Source organism: Xiphophorus couchianus, chromosome 24 (genome assembly GCF_001444195.1).
Source record: "Xiphophorus couchianus chromosome 24, X_couchianus-1.0, whole genome shotgun sequence".
NCBI lineage: Eukaryota > Metazoa > Chordata > Actinopteri > Cyprinodontiformes > Poeciliidae > Xiphophorus > Xiphophorus couchianus.
In genome coordinates, this window is record NC_040251.1 from 12,831,715 (window position 1) to 12,851,474 (window position 19,760).

General features: G+C 43.3%; 1 protein-coding gene across 2 annotated transcripts; it reads right to left on the bottom strand.

Moving 5' to 3' along the window:
* Nucleotides 1-1,016: 1,016 nt before the first annotated feature.
* On the bottom strand, nt 1,017-18,302 carry adamts5 (ADAM metallopeptidase with thrombospondin type 1 motif, 5 (aggrecanase-2)). Of its 2 annotated transcripts, XM_028010405.1 has the most exons (9): nt 16,693-18,301; nt 8,989-9,121; nt 8,428-8,595; nt 7,265-7,548; nt 5,950-6,136; nt 5,698-5,873; nt 5,108-5,283; nt 4,577-4,997; nt 4,347-4,491 (listed from the first exon to the last, which is right to left on the bottom strand). In XM_028010405.1, exons 1-9 carry the CDS (start codon nt 17,761-17,763, stop codon nt 4,477-4,479), a joined length of 2,631 nt encoding a protein of 876 aa, XP_027866206.1. In that variant the 5' UTR covers nt 17,764-18,301; the 3' UTR covers nt 4,347-4,476. The 2 variants fall into 2 exon arrangements, with proteins under 2 accessions (XP_027866205.1, XP_027866206.1); XM_028010404.1 differs by having other exon boundaries at nt 1,017-4,997; nt 16,693-18,302.
* Nucleotides 18,303-19,760: the final 1,458 nt, after the last annotated feature.

Consider the following 19,760-nt stretch of genomic DNA (forward strand, 5'->3'; position numbering starts at 1 on the left):
CATTTCTGGAGAAGTTTATCCAGGAACAACCCACAATGACACTTTGAATGTTACAGACCCCTCGGAAATCCCCAAAACCTCTTATTTAAAATTGTGGCTGACTTTTCAGCAGCTGCTATCACCAAAGTCTTGCAGCAGGTCTGCATCCAATTGAGATTGTTTTTTTTTTTTAACCTCAGCCAATTTAGGATTTTAGTAGCGGCGCCTGATAGCTTAGCCTATTTTCTGCATTCATTTAACTTTACATGTCTAAACTTCGCAACATTCTGGGCCTCTGCTAAAGTACTTTAGGTTCCATTTTCCATTCTATGTGCAAAACAATGACCTCCTTCCTGGACATTTTTGCAAATCACCTTGACCTAACCTATTTCTTATAAGTGAGGTGTTCTGTCTCAAGAATACCTGTGTAGCAAAGGAAGTCCCTGATTTAATTACTAGGTGTGGGAGGCCACACCTAGTAATTAAAAGTAGGATTAAGATTTGAATTTGAATAAAAATCCTCCCAATACTGACTTTATTTACCTATGTTGTTCAATTAGTTTCATGCAAACACTTGAACAGTTTTGCTGGTGATGCTAATTTGCATAGTTTTAGACAAATTGCAGTAATTGGTCTAAAACAAATTTTAAATATTTAAAAAAATATTTAAGTGATCACTAGTTTCTGCTGATTTTTTATACACATTAAGTCAGTTTTATATTTCCTTCATATTTTTTAAGTGTGTGGTTGAGATTGCTCAAAGGACAGGTAAGAATTCCTCCATCGCACTGCTTTTTACACTGCCTTCAGTCAGAGGCTTTTCAGAGTTAATGTAATACAGACTGCTACAGGAGATCCTTTATGTCCACAACTCTTTGAGGAACCTTGAATAGTACGAGTTACAACATTTAAGTTAAATTGCAGATTTTTTTCAATTTCCACCTTTATGGGAACACTTCAGAGGATGAGAAATGGCAGCAGCTCATAAAAACCACATTAGCTTGTAAACCAGTGTTAAATGACACGGACACAAAAGGTGTTTAAATATATAGATTTTATATACATATATTCATGTGGATGGCTAGAAAAGAAAACACTATATTCTTACATAGGATTGTTTGAGCACAGTCATATTCCTAAAGTTAAATAGTAATTTGATACAAAATTACTATAATAAATAAAACTCATCTCATTGTTTCTTTATTCACACAGAGCAGTTGTACAAACAATAAATTACAAGTTCAGTGCTGTGTTTCTGGCGGTCTGCAACAGGCGTCCTCCCTCCCCCGACTGGAGGAGTAGTGTTGTGTTGTCAGTCAAAAATACTAACAAATATGTAACTGTCAGAATTCTTTTTTTTTACTGCATGTGTGTGTACATTTCTGCTAAATATATCTATATGCTTTAATACTTAAATGTATGCAAACAATCTATTTATTGTACAAATATGTACTTTGTCAATCTGCAAAGTGTGAGGCCTTTCGGTTGCAAGCTGACCCTGGGTCTTGTTTGAAATATTTCACTCCTGTTGGTTGCATGGTTGCTCAATGGATGTAGCACAATGACAGGAAGGTGTATAAGTCCAGAATATATTCAGGTTACTTTAATCTGCCTTGTTCAACATGAGAGCTGAGGTAATGTTGTCAGGAATATTGTTCTTTTTTTTTTTTATTACACAAATGAAAGGTTTCATAATAGTACAGTGCTTTGAAAACGTTTTCGTCACCTTGCAGGTTTCTTCTATATTTGCTGAAAGAAACAAATCTTAATGTTAGACAAAGATAATCCAAGTAAACTCAAAAGGGGTTTTGTATGCAGAGTCTTTGAAGATCTTTATGTCTTCGTCTTGTTGCCCGACAGGTGCTGTTAACACAATGATTCAGTAGATCACTTCAGTCTAACCAACCATAACCCAGACCTGAGGAGTGCAGAATCTGTAGAACTGAGACAACATGAAGTAGATTAAAAAAATCTAAAGGAAAAACAGCACATTATACCGGAACTTTATACAAAAATGACGTTTTGGTTGACATTCAGATTTGTGAGACAATAGAACAGAACCCGAAGACATCTGCATGGAGACAAATACGTTTTCCTGGTACTATATATTGTCTTGAAAACAAGCGGATGCATCTTGTCCTGAATTACCAGAATAAAGGTAATAATGTCACACAGATATGTTGAGGATTGTCAGGAGTTGGTTCACCTAAACTACAGAAGAGGATATTCCTCTTCTTTGATATAGAGCATATTGTCCTACTATCAATATATTTTCTTTTCTTAAAGCAACAGTTCAAAAATACACTTTTTAAATTTTATTATTATTATTATTTTTTTCAGAAGTAGCTGAGACGAGTGATACTATAGTCAAATACTGTTGTGTCCCGAGGTCACGCCCTGTTAGCTTAGTGTAGCATTAAAAAGTGAAATGGGAGAAAGTAAACAGAAGACAATATGACAGTTTTGGAAAACAAAGCAAAAAAAAAAAAAGCATGAAGGAAAATAAAAAAGTTTTCAAATTCCACAGTTGTATAATGTCAGACAAAAAGTTGAGTTTACAATCAATTTTATGTTTTTTTCATTACATAATATATTCTTTAACTTTGTAAAAATGATTTGTTAATAAGTGTGTTTTCTGAAATATTTTCTCTTAAATGTAAAATAAACCTTTTCCTTAACCGTCCCACTTTGCTTTAATTCTTTTAGTTGTTTTCATATAAAGATAATCACTAAAAATCTCCAATATATAATTTATTGTTATTGTATGTTGTTTTCTGGAGATTCAATGAATTTTTCATTTATTGTGTTTATAACAGATTAAATAAAAATAGAAATACTCTTAAGTTAGATACAGCATCCTATAGTCTTTGGAAAATGACCGGTTGTCAAAGCGGGGAACAAAACATCCCTAAGTTGTGGCCACAAACTATCCTGAGGGAGTAACTCCTTTTTTATCAAAAACAAGTTGGCATGTAAAGATGACAAAATTAAAAGTATGAAATAGCAGAGAGTATCTGCGCTGATGAAGCTAGTATAGTTGTAAAAAAAATATAGACCCTGCTAAAAGGCTACATTATCATCTCTCTTCCTTGTCTTTGCAAGTTTCCCGGGCACACATTGTCATATCAGAGTTTTCCGTTAACCTGATAAACACACAAAAATATAACAACAAAATCCAGTTTCCATGAAAGAAAGCTCAGAAAATGATCGAAGGCCGTTTAAAACAGTTAAGGTACGACATTAGCGAACGTGCTAGCTCAGGACGTGCACCGTGTCGTTTTTCAGTGATGATTATCAAAGTTGGTAGGACCGATACGTCTGTCTTTACTTCTGGACCTTCAACCCACTTTCAAAGAGGAGGGGGAAACATTTAGGAGATGTACCTGATGGCGTCCAAAAACACTTTCCAACCAGACTGAATGTAACAAGAAAAGTAAATGAGTGAAGCTGAAATTGGCTCACTGCTGTTAATGGAGGTAGTTAGAGCTAAGTTGGTGAGTACGTGTGAAGTGGGGTACTCTAACCACTTTTGAACTGCCACCTTAATGTGTGTAAGCAAACACCAGGATGGTGGTGATCTGCCTCTGATTGGCCAGCTATACCCAGCTAAGACGCATTTGCAGATGTTGGAGTTTTAAAGTATGACTGCCAGAAACGTATTTAGGCGATCAATCAGAAGATAGGAAACCCCCATTAATAGCAAGTAATTTATAATTAGTGGCGTAGTTGTTGCTTAGCCACAGCTAGCCACAAATATGGATGATAATCCAGTGAGAGGGTTTTCAATCATTCTTCCAGTAGATTATAAATTAAGAAATGTTCAGTAATTCGGAATCCGAGCTGAGAGGAAAGGAATGTCGAGTGCTTCCCACTGATGGGGCTATTGTCTCGGACAAACTCAGGACAAGAGACAAAGCAGTGCGAGCTGACTGACAACAGCACTTGGAAGCATAAAAAGACACTCATGCCATAAGAGGACAAGACTCACTAAACCTCCAGGGTTTGGAGGGTAAAGTAAAGACAACCAATTATTGTCCATGTGGAAACTACATGCAACTCGAGTCCTTAGCTACGCCAGGGCTACGCCGGGTTGAAACCTCATGTTTAGCTCATGTTCTGCATAGCTAGAAGGATTCCAGGTCATTCCTACGTCAAATATAGTCCATTTGTACATTTTTCCAGTCCTCTAGTGTCTGATCCTGGCCTTTTCTCCATCAACATTCACAATCCCCTTTAAGACTCCAGATCTTAAATTCGCTCAATCAATGTCCCTACATCCAACATTTCAGATCTTTTTAGATCTATAGACTAAAACGTCTCTCTATATCCGTCCTTTCCGGCTGCTTCAGCATTTCTTCACCAAACAGTGTTTGAAGGCGGAGGGCCGGGCACTCAGAACGCAGCCCTTGGACAGCTTGCCATCCTGGTCCTTGCACTGCACCGTCCGGCTCTGCCAGCCGGTATCACAAGTCCTGGAGCAAGTCATCCAAGGTCCCGTTACCCACTTGGGACCTGGAAGAGGGGTTGAAGAAACAGAAGCTGTAGTTGGCCTTAGCAGTAAAGCAGCAGGCGTAGAGGAGACGGTAGTGGTGCTAACCGTGGCGGACCGCGTTGTGGTAGACGTTGTGGTGGTGCTCTGCAAAAGGGTCAACTTGGAGTTCAGATGCTGCTGCGGGGCTGTCCACCTCGGCATGTAGTAACTATAACGGACATCGAGGGGCTTTTTCGAATCTGTGGCTAGAATCTGGACCACCATAGCTTCTTTGAGAGCCCCGGGGCCCATGCTGTGGAGCCACTCGTCGTGATGAGTCCACCCGCTGTAGTTGAGTAAAGAACCGTTGAGCGGGATGATGGTCTCTGAGGTGGAGATCATGAACTTGCCATTTAGGAGGTACTCGCTGCCGGGTCGGCGGAGGGCAAGGTAGGCAGTGAAACGGGTTTGGTCCTTGGCCATGTGCTGACGGACCTTGATGTGCGTGGACCCTGCGGGGATCTTCACGATATCAGTGTAGCCTTTGCTGTTGGTCAGGAGAAAAGTCAGAGGAGATAACATGACTAGTTGTAACTGAAGAGACCGAACAAGTTAATAACGAATCCAAATCGCCAGGATTGTCTCTCCAAGTCTCACCTCTTCTTGGTGAAGTTCCCAACGACCCGTATGCATCCCAGGCTGTCACCTCCACATATACCACATTTGTCGAACTGGAGCTTGGAGCCGATGATGCCGTCGCAGCCCGTGCGAATGCATTTCCCTTTCACGCACACCGAACTGCTGTGAGGACGACACTCGGTGCCATCTGCTACCTGAATGCAGAAAGCCAAGACATCAACACCATCTTCCCTTTCTTTATGCAACATCTGGGCATAGAACTGCAACTAAACAATTAATTGATTATTCTATTGATTATTTGGACCATTAATTGATTAATCAAATGAAAAAACTTGGCATTTCTGCCTTATTTATGTCATATTAAAAGTGTGATATGAAAATAAACAAATGCTTCAGTTCCTTTCTTGAATAAGAAAATAAAACATTTCGTCGCCTAAAATCCAATAACAGCATTCCTTAAGTGAACGGTTGATCGTTTGTTGTAAAGATGCTTCCGCAGCTAAAAAAATATTTTTTAGATCAACATAAAGTTGAAAAGACTAAATTAGGTGATGGTTATTTTAATTGATCACAATTAATCGATGTATTTTCTGTGTAGCTTATATTACCCGTTGAGAGAATACCACATAGTAGCCTGTCCCTTTTGCTCTGCATGTCAGCTTGCACACATCCTTAGGGAGAATCCCTGCATACTTTGGCACCCACTCGACAAAGGTCTTCACCCCTTTGGGGTCCGTCTGGGGGCCGTTGCGGACTTCACACTGTTCTTGACGGAAACTCTTACCTGCAAAAACAAAACGCTTGTGTTAACCACCTGACCTCTTCCAGTTTCTCAGTTATTCCTGTGCTGTTTTGCTCACTTGAGGGCGGGCATGGTGGGAAGACGTTACAGGTCCGATAGATGGCTCTCTTTCCGATGCAGTAGCGCCCGTTGTTTCGTGGCGCCGGGTTGTTGCACAGGCGCTGGGCAAACTGCACTCCGCCCCCGCAGGTCCTAGAGCATGCACCCCACGGGCCCCAAGAACTCCAGCTGCCGTGGTTGGACGTCTGGGAAGCCAAACGAGGGGAAGAGGAGAAAAAATGAAGCAGATGAAGGAAAACATTTAGTGCTTCTAAGAGATATTGGATGCTATCAGCCAAGGGAAAGCTGGCGAGAGATCTGTGATAAGTAGAAATGCATCCTTCACTGTGTCTAAGAAGAAGTCTGCCATTATGTGATGATAACCAACGTCTGGTGACAGACGCATGGTCCGTCAGAGGATTGCCAGAATCAAATTCTCCACATATTTCCACTTGTTTATGAGTCATTAGTGAGGAGCGGATGAGTAATATTTAGCACATCATCAGCTCTTTTCTAAATAAGCTTTTCCATATTTTTTGCATCGCCTTGCAAAAAAATTGACTATCCCTTTAACTTTTAGACATTTTGTCTCCTTATAATCAGAAATTCAATGTATTTTCAATGGGATTTTATCTTATAGACCAGCAAAAAAAGTCAAATATAATTACAAAGTTGAAGGAACACGATAGGTTTTTCCTGTTTTTACAAGTAAAAATCAGAAAATTGTGACATACGTTTGCATCCATTCATCCTGAGTCAACACTTTTATACTTTTTGCTGCAGTTAAGTCATTTATTTCCATTACAAAGGTGCACACAGAAGGAAATATAGCTGGATTAAAGAATCTGAGGTCTAGAACACTGGGAGCATTGGGAGGTTTATGCTGGTAGAAGGCGACCAAAAAGAAGCCAGTCACCACTTGGGCTGCATCCACGCATACAGCCGTCTGCCAAGGATCAAATTACGCTCGTGACAGAAAAACATAAAAGAATCGTTCCTTTCATCCCTTTTCTAAACATCTTAATCCCTTCTGACTTCCACAATCGTTTTCTCTCCCTCCTGATAGCCTGCCAGGAACAGATTTGGTGTCCCTACAGTTACATTTTATTTTGATGTTTATGAATAAGGCCAGAGTTGAAGTCGCATAAATAAGCCAGACCACACAGTGAAACCAGACAAAGAATCTCTTTCCCTAGGAGAGCCTCTGAGTACTGTGTGTTTATCTGTGTTTATTGCTATTCCAGCAGCAATTTGACTCCTACTAACAACTGTGGAAAGGTGAGCTATTAAAAGAAACCTATTTTTGACCGCGTTTCTGTTTCGTTTCCCCTCACCGAATAGTGCTTCTTTCGAGTTTTGTCCACACACTTTCCCTGCAGGCAGATGCGCCCCTTCCCACACGGCGTGCCCTCCACCGCCGGAAGCTTCTTGGTCAGACACACCATCTGTCCCTGGCGGATCACGGCGCACCACAGGCGGGAGCACACGTCCATGCCCGGGCAGACCGTGTACTCGAGGCCGAAGGCCAGGCGGCACTGTCGGACGGCGTCGTAGCTCTGGCCTGGGAGCTCCTCCGGGCCGAGGAGGGGCTGACGAGGGGAGTCCAGGAGACACTCGGCTGTTGAAGCGTAGAAAAAAAAAAATTAGGAATAAATGAAGATCCTGGACGGTTAGTGATATATTTCAGTCTACTCAGGCATTGTGTAGGAAAGCTTTAAAATCCCGCATAAAATAATCAGCAAACCGAAGCTTTAAACTCTTCAAAAACAGAACATTTGAAGGATTTTTGGTCAACTTTTCTGTTCAGATATCTTAGCACATTTTAATAAGACATAACTAACTATACAACTATACAGATATAGAAGCTTGTTTTAAGTAAATAATTCCTTAAAATTAATTAAAAAGTAGTTGCTGTATTTCAGTCATAACTGGAAAATAGTATTAAACTTTTTCATCAACATTAATGAATTATCGACTTAAAACACGCTCCTATATCTTGCTGAAAAATGACTTTTTAGTCATTTAGAAGTGTGCTGAGATATTTAAAGTAGACCAAAAAAAAATACTTAGTGTGATTTTGTGTTTTTGCTCTGCATTATGGTAATTTACAGATCTCTGCCTGCATAATCCTAATAAACTTGGCCTGTGATACTTTAAACTCAATAAAAGCCCTGCAGCTGCTGCAACAGATACTGCCAAGCCTGAAATTATAGTGTCGGCGCTTGAATTATGCCAAAAGCCCTGGAACTGCAGTGCAAAGTGTCAGCAGCAATACTTTATGGCTGTCATGAATGAAACTGCTGGATGAAACTGGAATGCGAAGCATGAATCACTTTTCATCTCTGGCTGCACTGCAGCTTCACTCACAGAGAAGGTTTATAGAAATGTAAATAATGTCGGCCGACTGACATTGCAGCTCTGAGAGATTTTGATCAGAACTGAAATGATCGCGGATTGTGGTGTGTTGTTATCCTCCTGCGTTTTCCTCCCGACTCACCATTCCCGTCGTCGAAGAAGTCGGTGATGGTGGACGAGGTGCAGCGGCTCCAGGGCTTAGAGGCGTCGATGGAGGTGAGAATGGACGACATGAGCTGCTTGTGACTGTTGACCCCAAAGCGCTCCTCGCAGAACTTCGAATCATCGTGGGACAATCCCAGCAGGTGACCTGAATCCCCAGATAGAGGCGACACAGAGTGAGCTACATGATGTGCAACTTCAAATAAAAATCCTACTGCAGATGACAGGATCCTGGAAGTTGGCCAAAAATATCTCTGATCTGACCAAATAAAAATAACACTCCTAAAAGTGTTCGTGGTAATAATAATAATATCAATAAACCCCACATTCCGATACGGGTTGGGAGCGTCGCGGTGAGATGTTTTTGTTCCACATCAAACCGTGTGCCACTTCATTCCAGTAATGTGAGGAATGTCAGGTCGTGTCTTGAATATGCCAGTGCACCGCGCAGAAAGAATTTCAAGCCGCCAGAAGGAAGCGCTGACAGATGCATTCGCGTGCCCCGGCGTGACGCCGGTCGTCCTTTGTGTTTTGTGCTCACCTATCTCGTGAGCGACGGTGAATGCGGCGTGAAGGCCGTCGTCCTCGATGACGGCGCAGCTTCTCTCCGGAGAGCAGATTGTGCCGACGTCCGCCATGCCCAGGGTGTCACAAGAGTGGTGGCCGCACAGGTCCTGGACAAAGGAAGCGATGCACATCTAAATCACTGCTTAAATGGGAAAAAGCAGCATAACACCTGGAATTTCTTTCTGTGAAACAATGCAATCACAATTAGACTTTTCGGAAGCTTTTGGATGAGAGATAGGCCTTGGTATACTAAAAACAGGAAGTGAGCAGATGGGTAATGATGACAAGAAAAACGGACAATATTTAATGAGAATATGTTAAATGAGTGTGTGTCAGTTAGCAGTGACATAGGTAAAGAATGGAGTGGGCATTTTCCTGTTGTGGATATAACAGGTAGCATGAGTGAAAGGCAAGAGCTCACAACGGGAAACTCCAGGCGTTGTTTGTGAGCATAAGGTTTATCAGGCCAGAAAATGCTTCTGTTGCAGGGATTTTTGCCGTTTATGACAACTGTCAGTACAAAATATCCACTCATTGTGCTAAAACAACAATTCCACTAAGTGTTCTTTATGTGTGGAAAAGTGAGACCTGCACAAACGACTCGGTACGATGAGTCATCTTGATATCTGAATGTCACAAGGCCAAGTCGACTACTGAGTACTGGTTTATGAAGGGGTGAGTGTTGGCGTGTGATTGGCTGAATGTGGCACTATTGTAATGTGCTTATTAATCTCACACTGGGGAAATTCAAATGTGAAAATTGAGTCTATTTACCTGCTGATTTACACAGTTGTTGTGAGGTACTGTGCTGATGCATGCCCGTGCACATCAGAGTGTGTGCCGATCTGAATGCTTTTTCGAACTGAAGTTTCGACAAAGGTAATCATCAAACACTGTGGTAAATCATAACGCAGATTCTGCTTACATCACACTGCTTTTAAATCTCAGTGCAGGTTGCCGCTTTGTTAGGTCTCTACTGCCTCCTGACCTCTCTCCCGTTTACTAACTAAATTACCATAGAAATATTCACTTTAAGTGACTTTTCCATCACTACTCTTGTGCTTTGTGGCCACTGTGCAAAACACTGATCCCTTATAAAAAGTAACGTCACTATTAGGAAGGTTTAAACTTCTGTTCTTGGCTTCTTCTTTGTAGAAATCTTGTGCTTTTGGCCAAGATAAAGAACGTAGCTATTGTAAACTTCAAGCCTGTTTTCTGAGTTTCCATAAATTCCGTCCTTTAAAGTGTGCTTCCCCTCCAACGGGTCAACTTTCTGTCACTCCCTCAATAACCAGTTTCACTAAGTACTGATGTTGTAGAGGCGACTTTGATGCCAGTTTCCCTCCATGTGCCTTGAAGCGAGAATCGATTCCTGCTTTGATTCCCACACATGTCCATGCAGACGAGGCCTCAGACTGGACGGCCTGGCCTCGCTGAGAGCGGAGATCAATTTACTAATCGAGGGGGTGTGCGCGCGTGTGTGAGCGCGCGCGCACACCCCAGTTCGAAGTGTACATTTAGACTAGGGTCGTGCATGGATGCATGAAGACAAAAGTCTGTATGGATGAACATTAGAACATAAACGCACACACACGTCCCGGGGAGAAGATGAATCGTCATGTTAAGCGGTGCTGACAGGCCTGCTGGGTCGTGTGTGTGAGGCTCTGTGGGGAGGGTGTTTACCCGTTCCGGTCCTATCCATTTGGAACAAACTCCCTTGTGTTTTGCACTCTCACACATGACTGACTGGGTGGGACACAGAAACACATACACACTCAAATGCACCACTTATAACTACATTTAAGTGGATGGGCGCATTCTTACAAATAATACAGAGAACGCAAAATCACGGATGCTCACAACCCATACACACTCAATGTGAACAGGAAGCTTCTGCCGGCTGACTGCTGGATACATGAGGAGCAAACAAAGGCTGATTCTGACTGCATGGACGGCTGCCGAGAGCCGAACGGAGCAGAAGTTTCTCCAGACTTGTCTGTGCGCAGACAGGCATGAAGAGCTGCTGCACTTAAAATCAGAAAGTCGGTGGATGTCAAGAAAAGATTCACTGCTTCTCTTTTCCCGTTTGTCAAACGCCTTCCTCCCGATTTCTTTTTATTCATTCATCCATCCCCTCTCTGGATCGGTTTCAGGCACACCTGGATCTGTGCTGGTGAAACAGTGTAAAAGGAAACGTGCGGGCAAAAAAATTGGGGATCTCCTGCTAAAGAGCGACACGTGAATAATACCTGAATTAACCTCAAACCACATGTCAGCTTGTCTAATTCCCTCCTCTGCCAAGACTTGGCAGAGACTTGCTTTTTTATCCTGAGGGCTCTGAAGAAGAAGAAAAAAAGAGGGAGGGCGCGAGAGAAACAAAAATAAGTTCAGGTATCAGACGCCGGGGATGGAGGGGAAAAGACGGAGTGGTGCCGGAAATTAAAGCAAAGAACAGAGAGAACAAGGGGTTACAGTAATATTGGCAGAAACAACATGGGAACAGGTGGGACGCTGGCTCACAAAGGTCAGGGCCTTGATCCCAGCTGTGCTTGTGTGTGTGAGGTATGAGACCACTTGAAATCTAAGCCAGCACTGGTGTTAGGCAAACTGAGCCAGACACACACACACACACACGCCCACACACGCCTCGTCTCAGAGAGGGTTTAGCTCACTCTAATATCCACTGCCAAATGATTCCAGCAAACCCTATGAAGATACAGCCTAAAAGGTGATTCAGTTCATTTTTCACATTCAGGTGTATCATCTTATTTGGTCCAAATTTACATCAAATTAATCAAATTCTGTTTCAATTTATGTGACAGCAGTTTTAAAAGCTAAAGCTGCTTATTAACGAAAACAAAACCTGGCCTAAATAATTTTTTAAGCCAAAACAGAAGGATTGATATACTTGGTGGTTCTATCTCAGTTCATACTGCTACCAAGCATGCTAATGTTTAAAACAATGATTTGGTATTTATGATATGGTGATGCTAGCTTTAGCATGTAAAGTTACACACATGGAAACATTGACTTGTGTAGAATACTTACACAATTTTTCCTGATATGGTTTTTGTCACATTTAAATTCTCAAAGAACGTATCAGACAAAGATGATAAGTTGTTAGCGCCTCTTTTTGGAGGGGTTTAAGTTAGCCACGGTAAAGTGAAGTAATTTCAATCAACGTATAGAATCAGGAATCATGATTCTTCAATAACCTGAATCACGTTAATGGTAGAAGTCAGAGTCCATGTTGCTGAAGGTATTTTTTTTCTTTCTTTGCATGAACACATGAACTTGCCAAAAGTTGGTGCTCAAAGGAAATTTTCAACCTTGATTGTGAGCAGGAGTGGGGTACATCTCACTTATGCATTTCAGTTTGAGGACTATTTGTTGTTCCAGGACAAATCAAGATCCCTGGCCAGTTGCATATTGTCGACAGCCAAAGAGTCCAGGCTGTGGGTATAGGGTCCAGGAGCCGTCTGCAGGACGTCGACATGTGCCAGACGAAGTAAAGCATGTGTGAAATCTCAAGGGCATTTAAAACAAACAGAGGGACTGACTGCGACGGGGGCAGAAGGCTGGGAAATGTACACTGTAATGTACAGACACTCAGGGAGGAGACTGGAAATGACAACAGAGTGGAAGGGGAAGACATTGGACTGGTACTGATGGTATCTTTATCAACATAGTTTAATCTCTTTAAATCACACAAAAGCTAAAGTCACTGTGGCTTAAATGATTGATCAGTTTTTTTTGATATCGTGTTTGAACTGTACAGTACAAAGAGAGTTGTAGGTTCGTCTTCTAGCAGGATGACACCAAAACAGCCAGACCTAGTCTTACGAAGCATTTTTGGCAAAACCAGAAAATTCATGTTCCCAGATCCTCTCTGTCCAATCTGATCAAGCCTGAGCTATTTTGCAATGAGGAATGGCCAAAATACCAATCCGTGGCTCACAGAAAACAAGTAAATCCTCAAAATCCATACAAACACTTTAGGGTTTGTAGCAGTAACAAGACAAATGTGGAGCTTTGTCTGCCACCCCAAGCTCAAAGCAGTCCAACCATGCGTAACATTTAATGTTCCCACTTACACAGAAACACTCTCTAGCATGTCTGCAGTGTCCTCAATGTACCCGTTGTCTTGTTTCGGTGCTGGCATGTATGGAACTGGGTGACACTGTCGTACGGGTCAGCTCTCTGGGAGCACTGGGTCTTGGAGTAATTAGACGCAACCACAAAGAGGCGTGTTCCCTCCAACCTTGTTCCACTTGTGGCCTGCCAATGTGGGAACAAAGGCCTGGTCTGACTCCGCAGTCAAGATAGGATCCACTTCAGAGCAGAAAATTAGAGCCTCTTTTAGAGCTGCTCCAAATTTTCGTATAAAAGAACTCACTTTACACTACTTAAGCTTATTTCATACCTTTGACAATCTAAAGTGTTTCCCCATTTCCGTTCAGGTTATTTTCCTCTGAAAATCCTTAACACACATTTCTATTTTTAAATACACCAAACGTGCCCTATTTTCCAACTCAAATGCTGGAAAACAGGAAGCAAATTATGTTTTGTTTTTTTCGGCTGGCACTCTGTCAGTGGAAACACTAATGGGTGTAAACGGTTTTCTGCGACTCCTAACGTTTTCTGATCTCTTCTGCTCTCCTGAAAAAAAGTGAATTGTGGTGTGGAAACTTGTGCAAGTGTGGCTCCTGAGAGGAATGCGGCTAACACGGACATGTTTTACAACTTTCCGTCACAGTTTAATGACAATACAGAAATATAGGTGGAAACAAATCACTGCAGACAAGTGAATTGCAGAGGAATGCAGCTTTAAAATACCGCTTTCACTTATTCCTCAGGAGCTGTATGGCATGCCTTTCTACTTGTTGAATTTGTTGACAAAGTAACCAGAACTGATCCAGATAATAGCCTTTAATAGCCAAAGAGTTTAAAGGTTAACGTGAGTTTGCCTCAAAGGCGGAGCATTAAGAGTTTCTTTTACAAAATGACAGGATTTAAAAGCTGTTTTTTTCCCCTGCAGGTCTTCAACAGAAATAAACAAACTAACTATTTATTGCTAATACTGGGCAGAGATCTGCTTTTCTACTGAAGGAATTGCCTGAATTCCTTCAAAAAGATATCAGAAATATCCCTTAGGGGTTTTTTCCCCCAAAATTGACATGATGGCATCAAGCTACTCTGCAGGTTTCTCGATTGCCTATAAACTCCCATTCCATCGAATCAAAAAGTCGCTCTGTTGGAGGGAGATCTGGTGGCTGTTGAAGCCATTGGCGTACAAGAAACTCATGGTCTCGTTCAAGGAAACAGTTTGAGTTTATTTCAATTCGTAGGTAAATTTAGTCATGAGTATTTTCATAAGATCAAGGTTGCATTAGCATGAAAAAGAAAAGTACAGTTCACTGCCTTTCCTGTGATATTTTATGAGAGTTTCCTGTCCACTTTGATTACTGGTGTCTGGATCACCGTTTTCGTGGACTGCCAAAACCAAACATCCGACGATTACACCTCTCTCTACTTTGGCTCTCTTGTTAACCCTCACGCAGGTGTAGTGGCAATAGGCTTACTGAGGAGCCACGAGGTGCTTGGCATGCAGAAACTGTGCCATGCATGCCAGCCGGCTGACCTCTGGAATGCACTATTAGCTGCCTTGCCAAAGCACAGCTGTGACAGCGAGACACGAGTTCAGGAGAGTCAAGGCAACACCAGTTTTTTTGCTCTATGACAAGACTTTGCATGGCTTGGACACACCACAGTCCAAGGCGAGCATTCTGACAAGTAAACCAGAGTTAACCACCATGAAGCCACACCCAGAGAGATGAAGAATGCCTGCAGGTTTGCTGCTGCCCTGTGGCTTTTGGACCTGGCAGTTAAACGAGGGCTGAATGGAGGAGGGTAATGAAGGAGGGTAGAGAAAAGGATGGTGAAAGAAGGGTTATGCGAGTGTGGTCTCCGTAACTGTACGGCCTCAAGGAGGGAGTATGTGTTTGTTTTTCTGACAGCCCTTCCAGTCTGTAACTCCTGGACTCAGCTGACAGACACTGCAAAAAGCAGAGGGGAAAATATGTCCAAGCTGGACTGATGAGAGACAGAATTGGGAGGAATGGGGTGGGTGAGTAAGAGACTAAACAACGACGAGCAAACACAATCACTTCCAACACTTCCGCTGAAGTGTTGGAAGTATTTCTGTAATGCAACGAGCAGCTGATTGGAAGAATCTATCCAGGGAAGAATGTACGGCAGTGGTGTGAGTGCGCCTTAGATTACGCATACTCCGAGGCTGTCAAGGGACAGGGAGGGGGAGGATGGAGACAGAGGAGCTCGCCTAGAAAAACACCAGGCGTAGGAAATAGTGTTTTTTTTTTTTTTTTTTTTACGTTTTTAGAGTTGCATATGCACAGTTCAGCAAAAAGGAGATGTGTGGAGGGAAAGTATACAAGGGCAAGAAGTATCACAAATCATTGAAAAATGATTCATATACATCATAATTTAAACAAAGTTGGACATAGTTGCTTAAATGTGCTAGTAATGCTTTACATACTCAATTCAATGCCTACATTTGAAATTCTTCAGGCATAGTTTTATTCCATTATATCTTAAAATCATACAGGATCATTTCATGTTTATTTTTTAAATGTTTCCGTGCTGCAGTGCACATTGAAATATATTTAGCTACTATGATGACTCATGAAATAGACCCTAATATCTGATTGGTTAACCCAACTTCTGACCAATTACAGTGGACCACTACCTATTTTGAAGTTCAGTATTCAGGAATTCACCTATTGGCAGTTTTTTTATGTGAAACTTATTCACAGAAAATGAAGACTTTTTCGATAGATATTTGCTGAAAATGCAGCGTGAGAACCTGAAATACTTAGACACAATCCATTTGCAACACTCATTTTGATTGGCTGTCCCCAAGAGCAGAAACAAGGAAGAGTGTTAGCTATGTTAGCCAATGTTTGTGGATTTCAGCCACTTGTGGGCAGTTGTGGCCCCTAACTCATTTAGTAATTTGAATGAAATTGTGGCATGTTTGTGTTTCCATACATGTACATGTACTTGCCAATGTTATTTATTATAAGTCACTAGGGTGACATATAATAAATCAGTCCCACTGACATCAGGCAAACTGTCAAAATAAAAACAAACAATGTCACTTCATTTCATTCTGTTTCACCCAAAGTTTCTTCTCTCTGTGGAGAAATGGTCACAAACATCACAATTTGTGTAACTTACCATCAGCAGCTTGAAAATTAGGAGAGTAAATGACAAAATGAATCCATTTTCCTCTCCAGTGACATCTACTGTTTACAATGATAACTACAGTGAGTGTAAGAAGCCTGCTACCTGCGGAAGGCTAAATTTAAGCTGACACATATTTTATATGTTGCTGCACACGACCGCGAAACATTTACTGGCTTTCTGTTTCCGCATTTAATTATGTATTTGTTTCCAATTCAATTTATGGGTTATTTTTTTATGACATTGTCAAACTGTTGGACCTCCACATTTTGACCTGGTGGGTTCCTTTATTCAATTATTGACATTCAGATGTAACGGTGATGCCGTTTCACGCAATTGCCAAAGCTTCTCCTCCCAAAGTGGAACAAACAGGTGGTCGTGCGTAAAAGGCGCGGGGCGGGCGGAGTTTGTTTACCTGCCTGGTGAAGAGGATGGCTGCGTCGTGGTGATGCTGGTGGTCGTCGTCTAGCGGGTTCTGCTGGTTCTGCCACTTGCAGAAGCTCTTGAGCGTCGCCGCCGCGTTCTTGGTCACCTCCAGCCCCTTCTCGTTCTCCAAGACCGTGATGACCTTCACCACGGACAGCCGGATGGGGTTCTCGATGCTGGCGTGTCCGTACAACTTGGACGCGATGGATGCCAGTGTGAGCAAGTAGTGGTTCAAGTCCCTGCCGTACTTCTTGGTCATGGAGTCGTCCGCCACCAGGAGCAGCTCCACGTGCCTGGCGCGGGACACCGACCTCTTGCGCCGCGCGCCTGGCTCTTTAACGAGGCGGCTCCACCATCTCCTCCCTCGCGCGCCGTGCCCCTCTTCACCGTCCCGTCTCCCCTTCCCGCGACCTCGGTGCCGCCGTCTTTCAGCCGCATCCCTGCGCCCTCTCTTCCCGTCGCGCGTGCCGCAGCTCTCGCGCCCCTCGCTCAGAGCCTCAAAGCTGAAGCTCTCGCGCGTGAACACGTGGAGCGCGCTCTCCGCATCCCGGTCGTGCAGTGCGCGCGTGTCGTGCTCGTGTCCCTTCGCCCGGATGATGGGAGTGATGGTGTAGCGCGAGTGGTTGACGGCGAAGAAACCCTCCAGACCTCCGCCGCAGAGGCTGAGGACGGCGAGAGACTCCGGGTTGGAGTTCACCGTCCCGCGGTACGCGCACTCCCGCTGCAGAGGCGCGGGACTCTGTCCCATCATCGCGAGCGCATACTGAGGGCTGAAGTGATGCGACAGCACCGACTCATCCCGCTCCATGTCCAGCTGAAAGCGCCTCCCATCCAGGTACACCAGGTAACCCACCTTCCCTCCACCGTTGTAAATCCGATCGATGGTCCGCACCACCCCGTCCGTCCTCCGGGCAGGTGTGTGCAGCGAGCCGGTCGCAGGTGGAAGATAGAACCCCTGGAAGGTAGACACCCCGGCTCCAAACTCCACGACGCACAGCAGCTGCAGCAGCAGCCGAAACCAGAGCATGCCCCCGGTCAGAGCGCCAAGGAGCCGCGGCATTGTTCACTCCAACCCGAAAAACATTTAGATCTCCACTAAAACATCCCCGCCGTGGCTGAAAGGGACAACTTTAGGTGGCTGCTGTTGTCCATGCGTAAAGCGCATCCTCCTCTCTCCGTGTCCGGATCCCCCGTGCACAAGGCGCACAGCAGTGACCAACAGGCAAGAAAACAAAACCATTGAAGAAAAAGTGGGAAAAGGAGAGGAAAACAGAGCGGCGAAGAGGAACTCTGCGCAGCTTGGAAGAGGACTAAGCTGAACTTGGGAGAACAAAAACACAAAGTTTGCTCTTAATAGGACTCGGAGAGGAAAAGTCCTGCCCCCTTTTGCGCTCAATCACCACTCCTCCACCCCCACCTCCTGTTCTCTCTGTCTCCCTCTCCTCTTCAAATCAGAGTAAAATCAAGTGGTGGAGGAGAGAAACCTGAACAATGCCTACTAAATCTTTTGCTAAATCTAGCAAAAGATTTAGTGCTTTTGCTAGTGTTTGCAAAAGCACTAAATCCCACATTGTTGCTCTTGCAGCTGGAATGTAAACATCAGCACCAACAGGACCTGCATCAACTTCTGTAATCCCTCCATTGAACACCAGCATGCTACTTTTCCACTTTGAATCCTTTAATAATTGAAGTCTAACTTAGTTTAGCTGGAGAGTTTCAACAAATGACAAGGGAAATAGATAATTTATGACCATTCCCAAAGAAGAAAGTCATGGAGTTCACTATTTCCATGCCAGACATTTCATTGTGCGGTTTGGTTAAAACTCTTAGTTTGCATACACTACGTGCTGCATGACTCTATAGTTGGGGGAGAAAATGACTCTGCAGGTGTGTGTCTGCGTCCGGAGCTGCCATGATTATTTATTGGAGTTCCCCAGCTGCCCCTGTGGGATGTTGCACAGAAGTTCGTCAGAACTGAAGTCACCATTGAAGTCATGCACAAACATCCTCCCAGAGGGCTGCTGGCAGGGAAGGCGCGTTTTTAAAGTTTCATGCTCAGCTGCTGAGTCACAAAAAAGTTTTTATTTTTCAGTGTTCGCCACGAGGATGGCACAGAGCTTCTATCCATTTATTGTCTTTCACTTATCTGAGATCAAGTGGCAGGGGTCAGAGGTCCATGAAGGAAACCCAGATGCCTCCCCAGTGATACCCTGTAGCTTATTCTCTGGGATGCCAAGATGTTTCCAGATCAGAAAGGATGTATAGTCTATCTAACAGGTTCTGGATCTGACTCAGCTTTTTCTTCTAGTGAAACGTATCCCAAGAACATCCAGATATCCAAAGCACCTTCAGCCTCTCTTTAAAAACTGGATTGGCAGCGTCTCTGGTTCCTTCATTCAAGGAACCTCCTCCCCCATTTGTGAGGCATAACGTATACCTTCCAGTATGTTTAATCACAAAGCCTGTGGGACTCAAATATTACTGTTTGTACCTAAGGTCTTCTAAGACTCTCAACGAACCCTAATGAGCAAGAGGAAAGACAGAGGGGCATGCTAAGGCCTTAAGGCTTAGCCACCCAAAGAGAAAAACCTTCCCTCAGGAACCTTTTCTTTTGGTCTTGATCCACAAGGCACAAGAACACACAAAGGTACGCCTACTAAGGTATACCAAGGTTTAAAAAGGTGCAGTTTCAATAAACTGCACCTTTGACATGCAAGAGAAAACGTCAAAGGTTTTTGAGCAGTACAGACACTTCATACACATTGAAAGTGTGCAAAGTCTACTCATTTTTATAATTAGGGTCATCTTACAGACTGTTACCTCAACAGAGGTATGAGCCCCCAATCCTCCCCCAACCAATCACTTGATGTGGAATTTGATATGTGATCTTACGTTTCTAATTTGCTACGTCAAGGGGTGGGAGGCCGTGTCGGCTGTCCTCTAAGCTCTTAATCCGAAGCATTCTGGATGACTGATCGGCAGCGTGGGCAGTGTGGATGGAGAAGGGAGTGGGAGGGTGGTGGAAAAGTCTTGGCTCTCCTCATTAATCCACATTCT

What these genes read in the sequence shown, in the direction of transcription:
- adamts5 (XM_028010404.1), bottom strand. Translation starts at nt 17,763, where the DNA reads ATGCCGCGGCTCCTTGGCGCTCTGACCGGGGGCATGCTCTGGTTTCGG. An exon ending in CCATCCTCTTCACCAGGCAG is followed by an intron (nt 9,122 to 16,692) that starts GTAAACAAACTC and finishes TCCTTTGTCCAG; the next exon opens with GACCTGTGCGGCCACCACTC. An exon ending in ATGTGGTATTCTCTCAACGG is followed by an intron (nt 5,284 to 5,697) that starts GTAATATAAGCT and finishes TTCTGCATTCAG; the next exon opens with GTAGCAGATGGCACCGAGTG.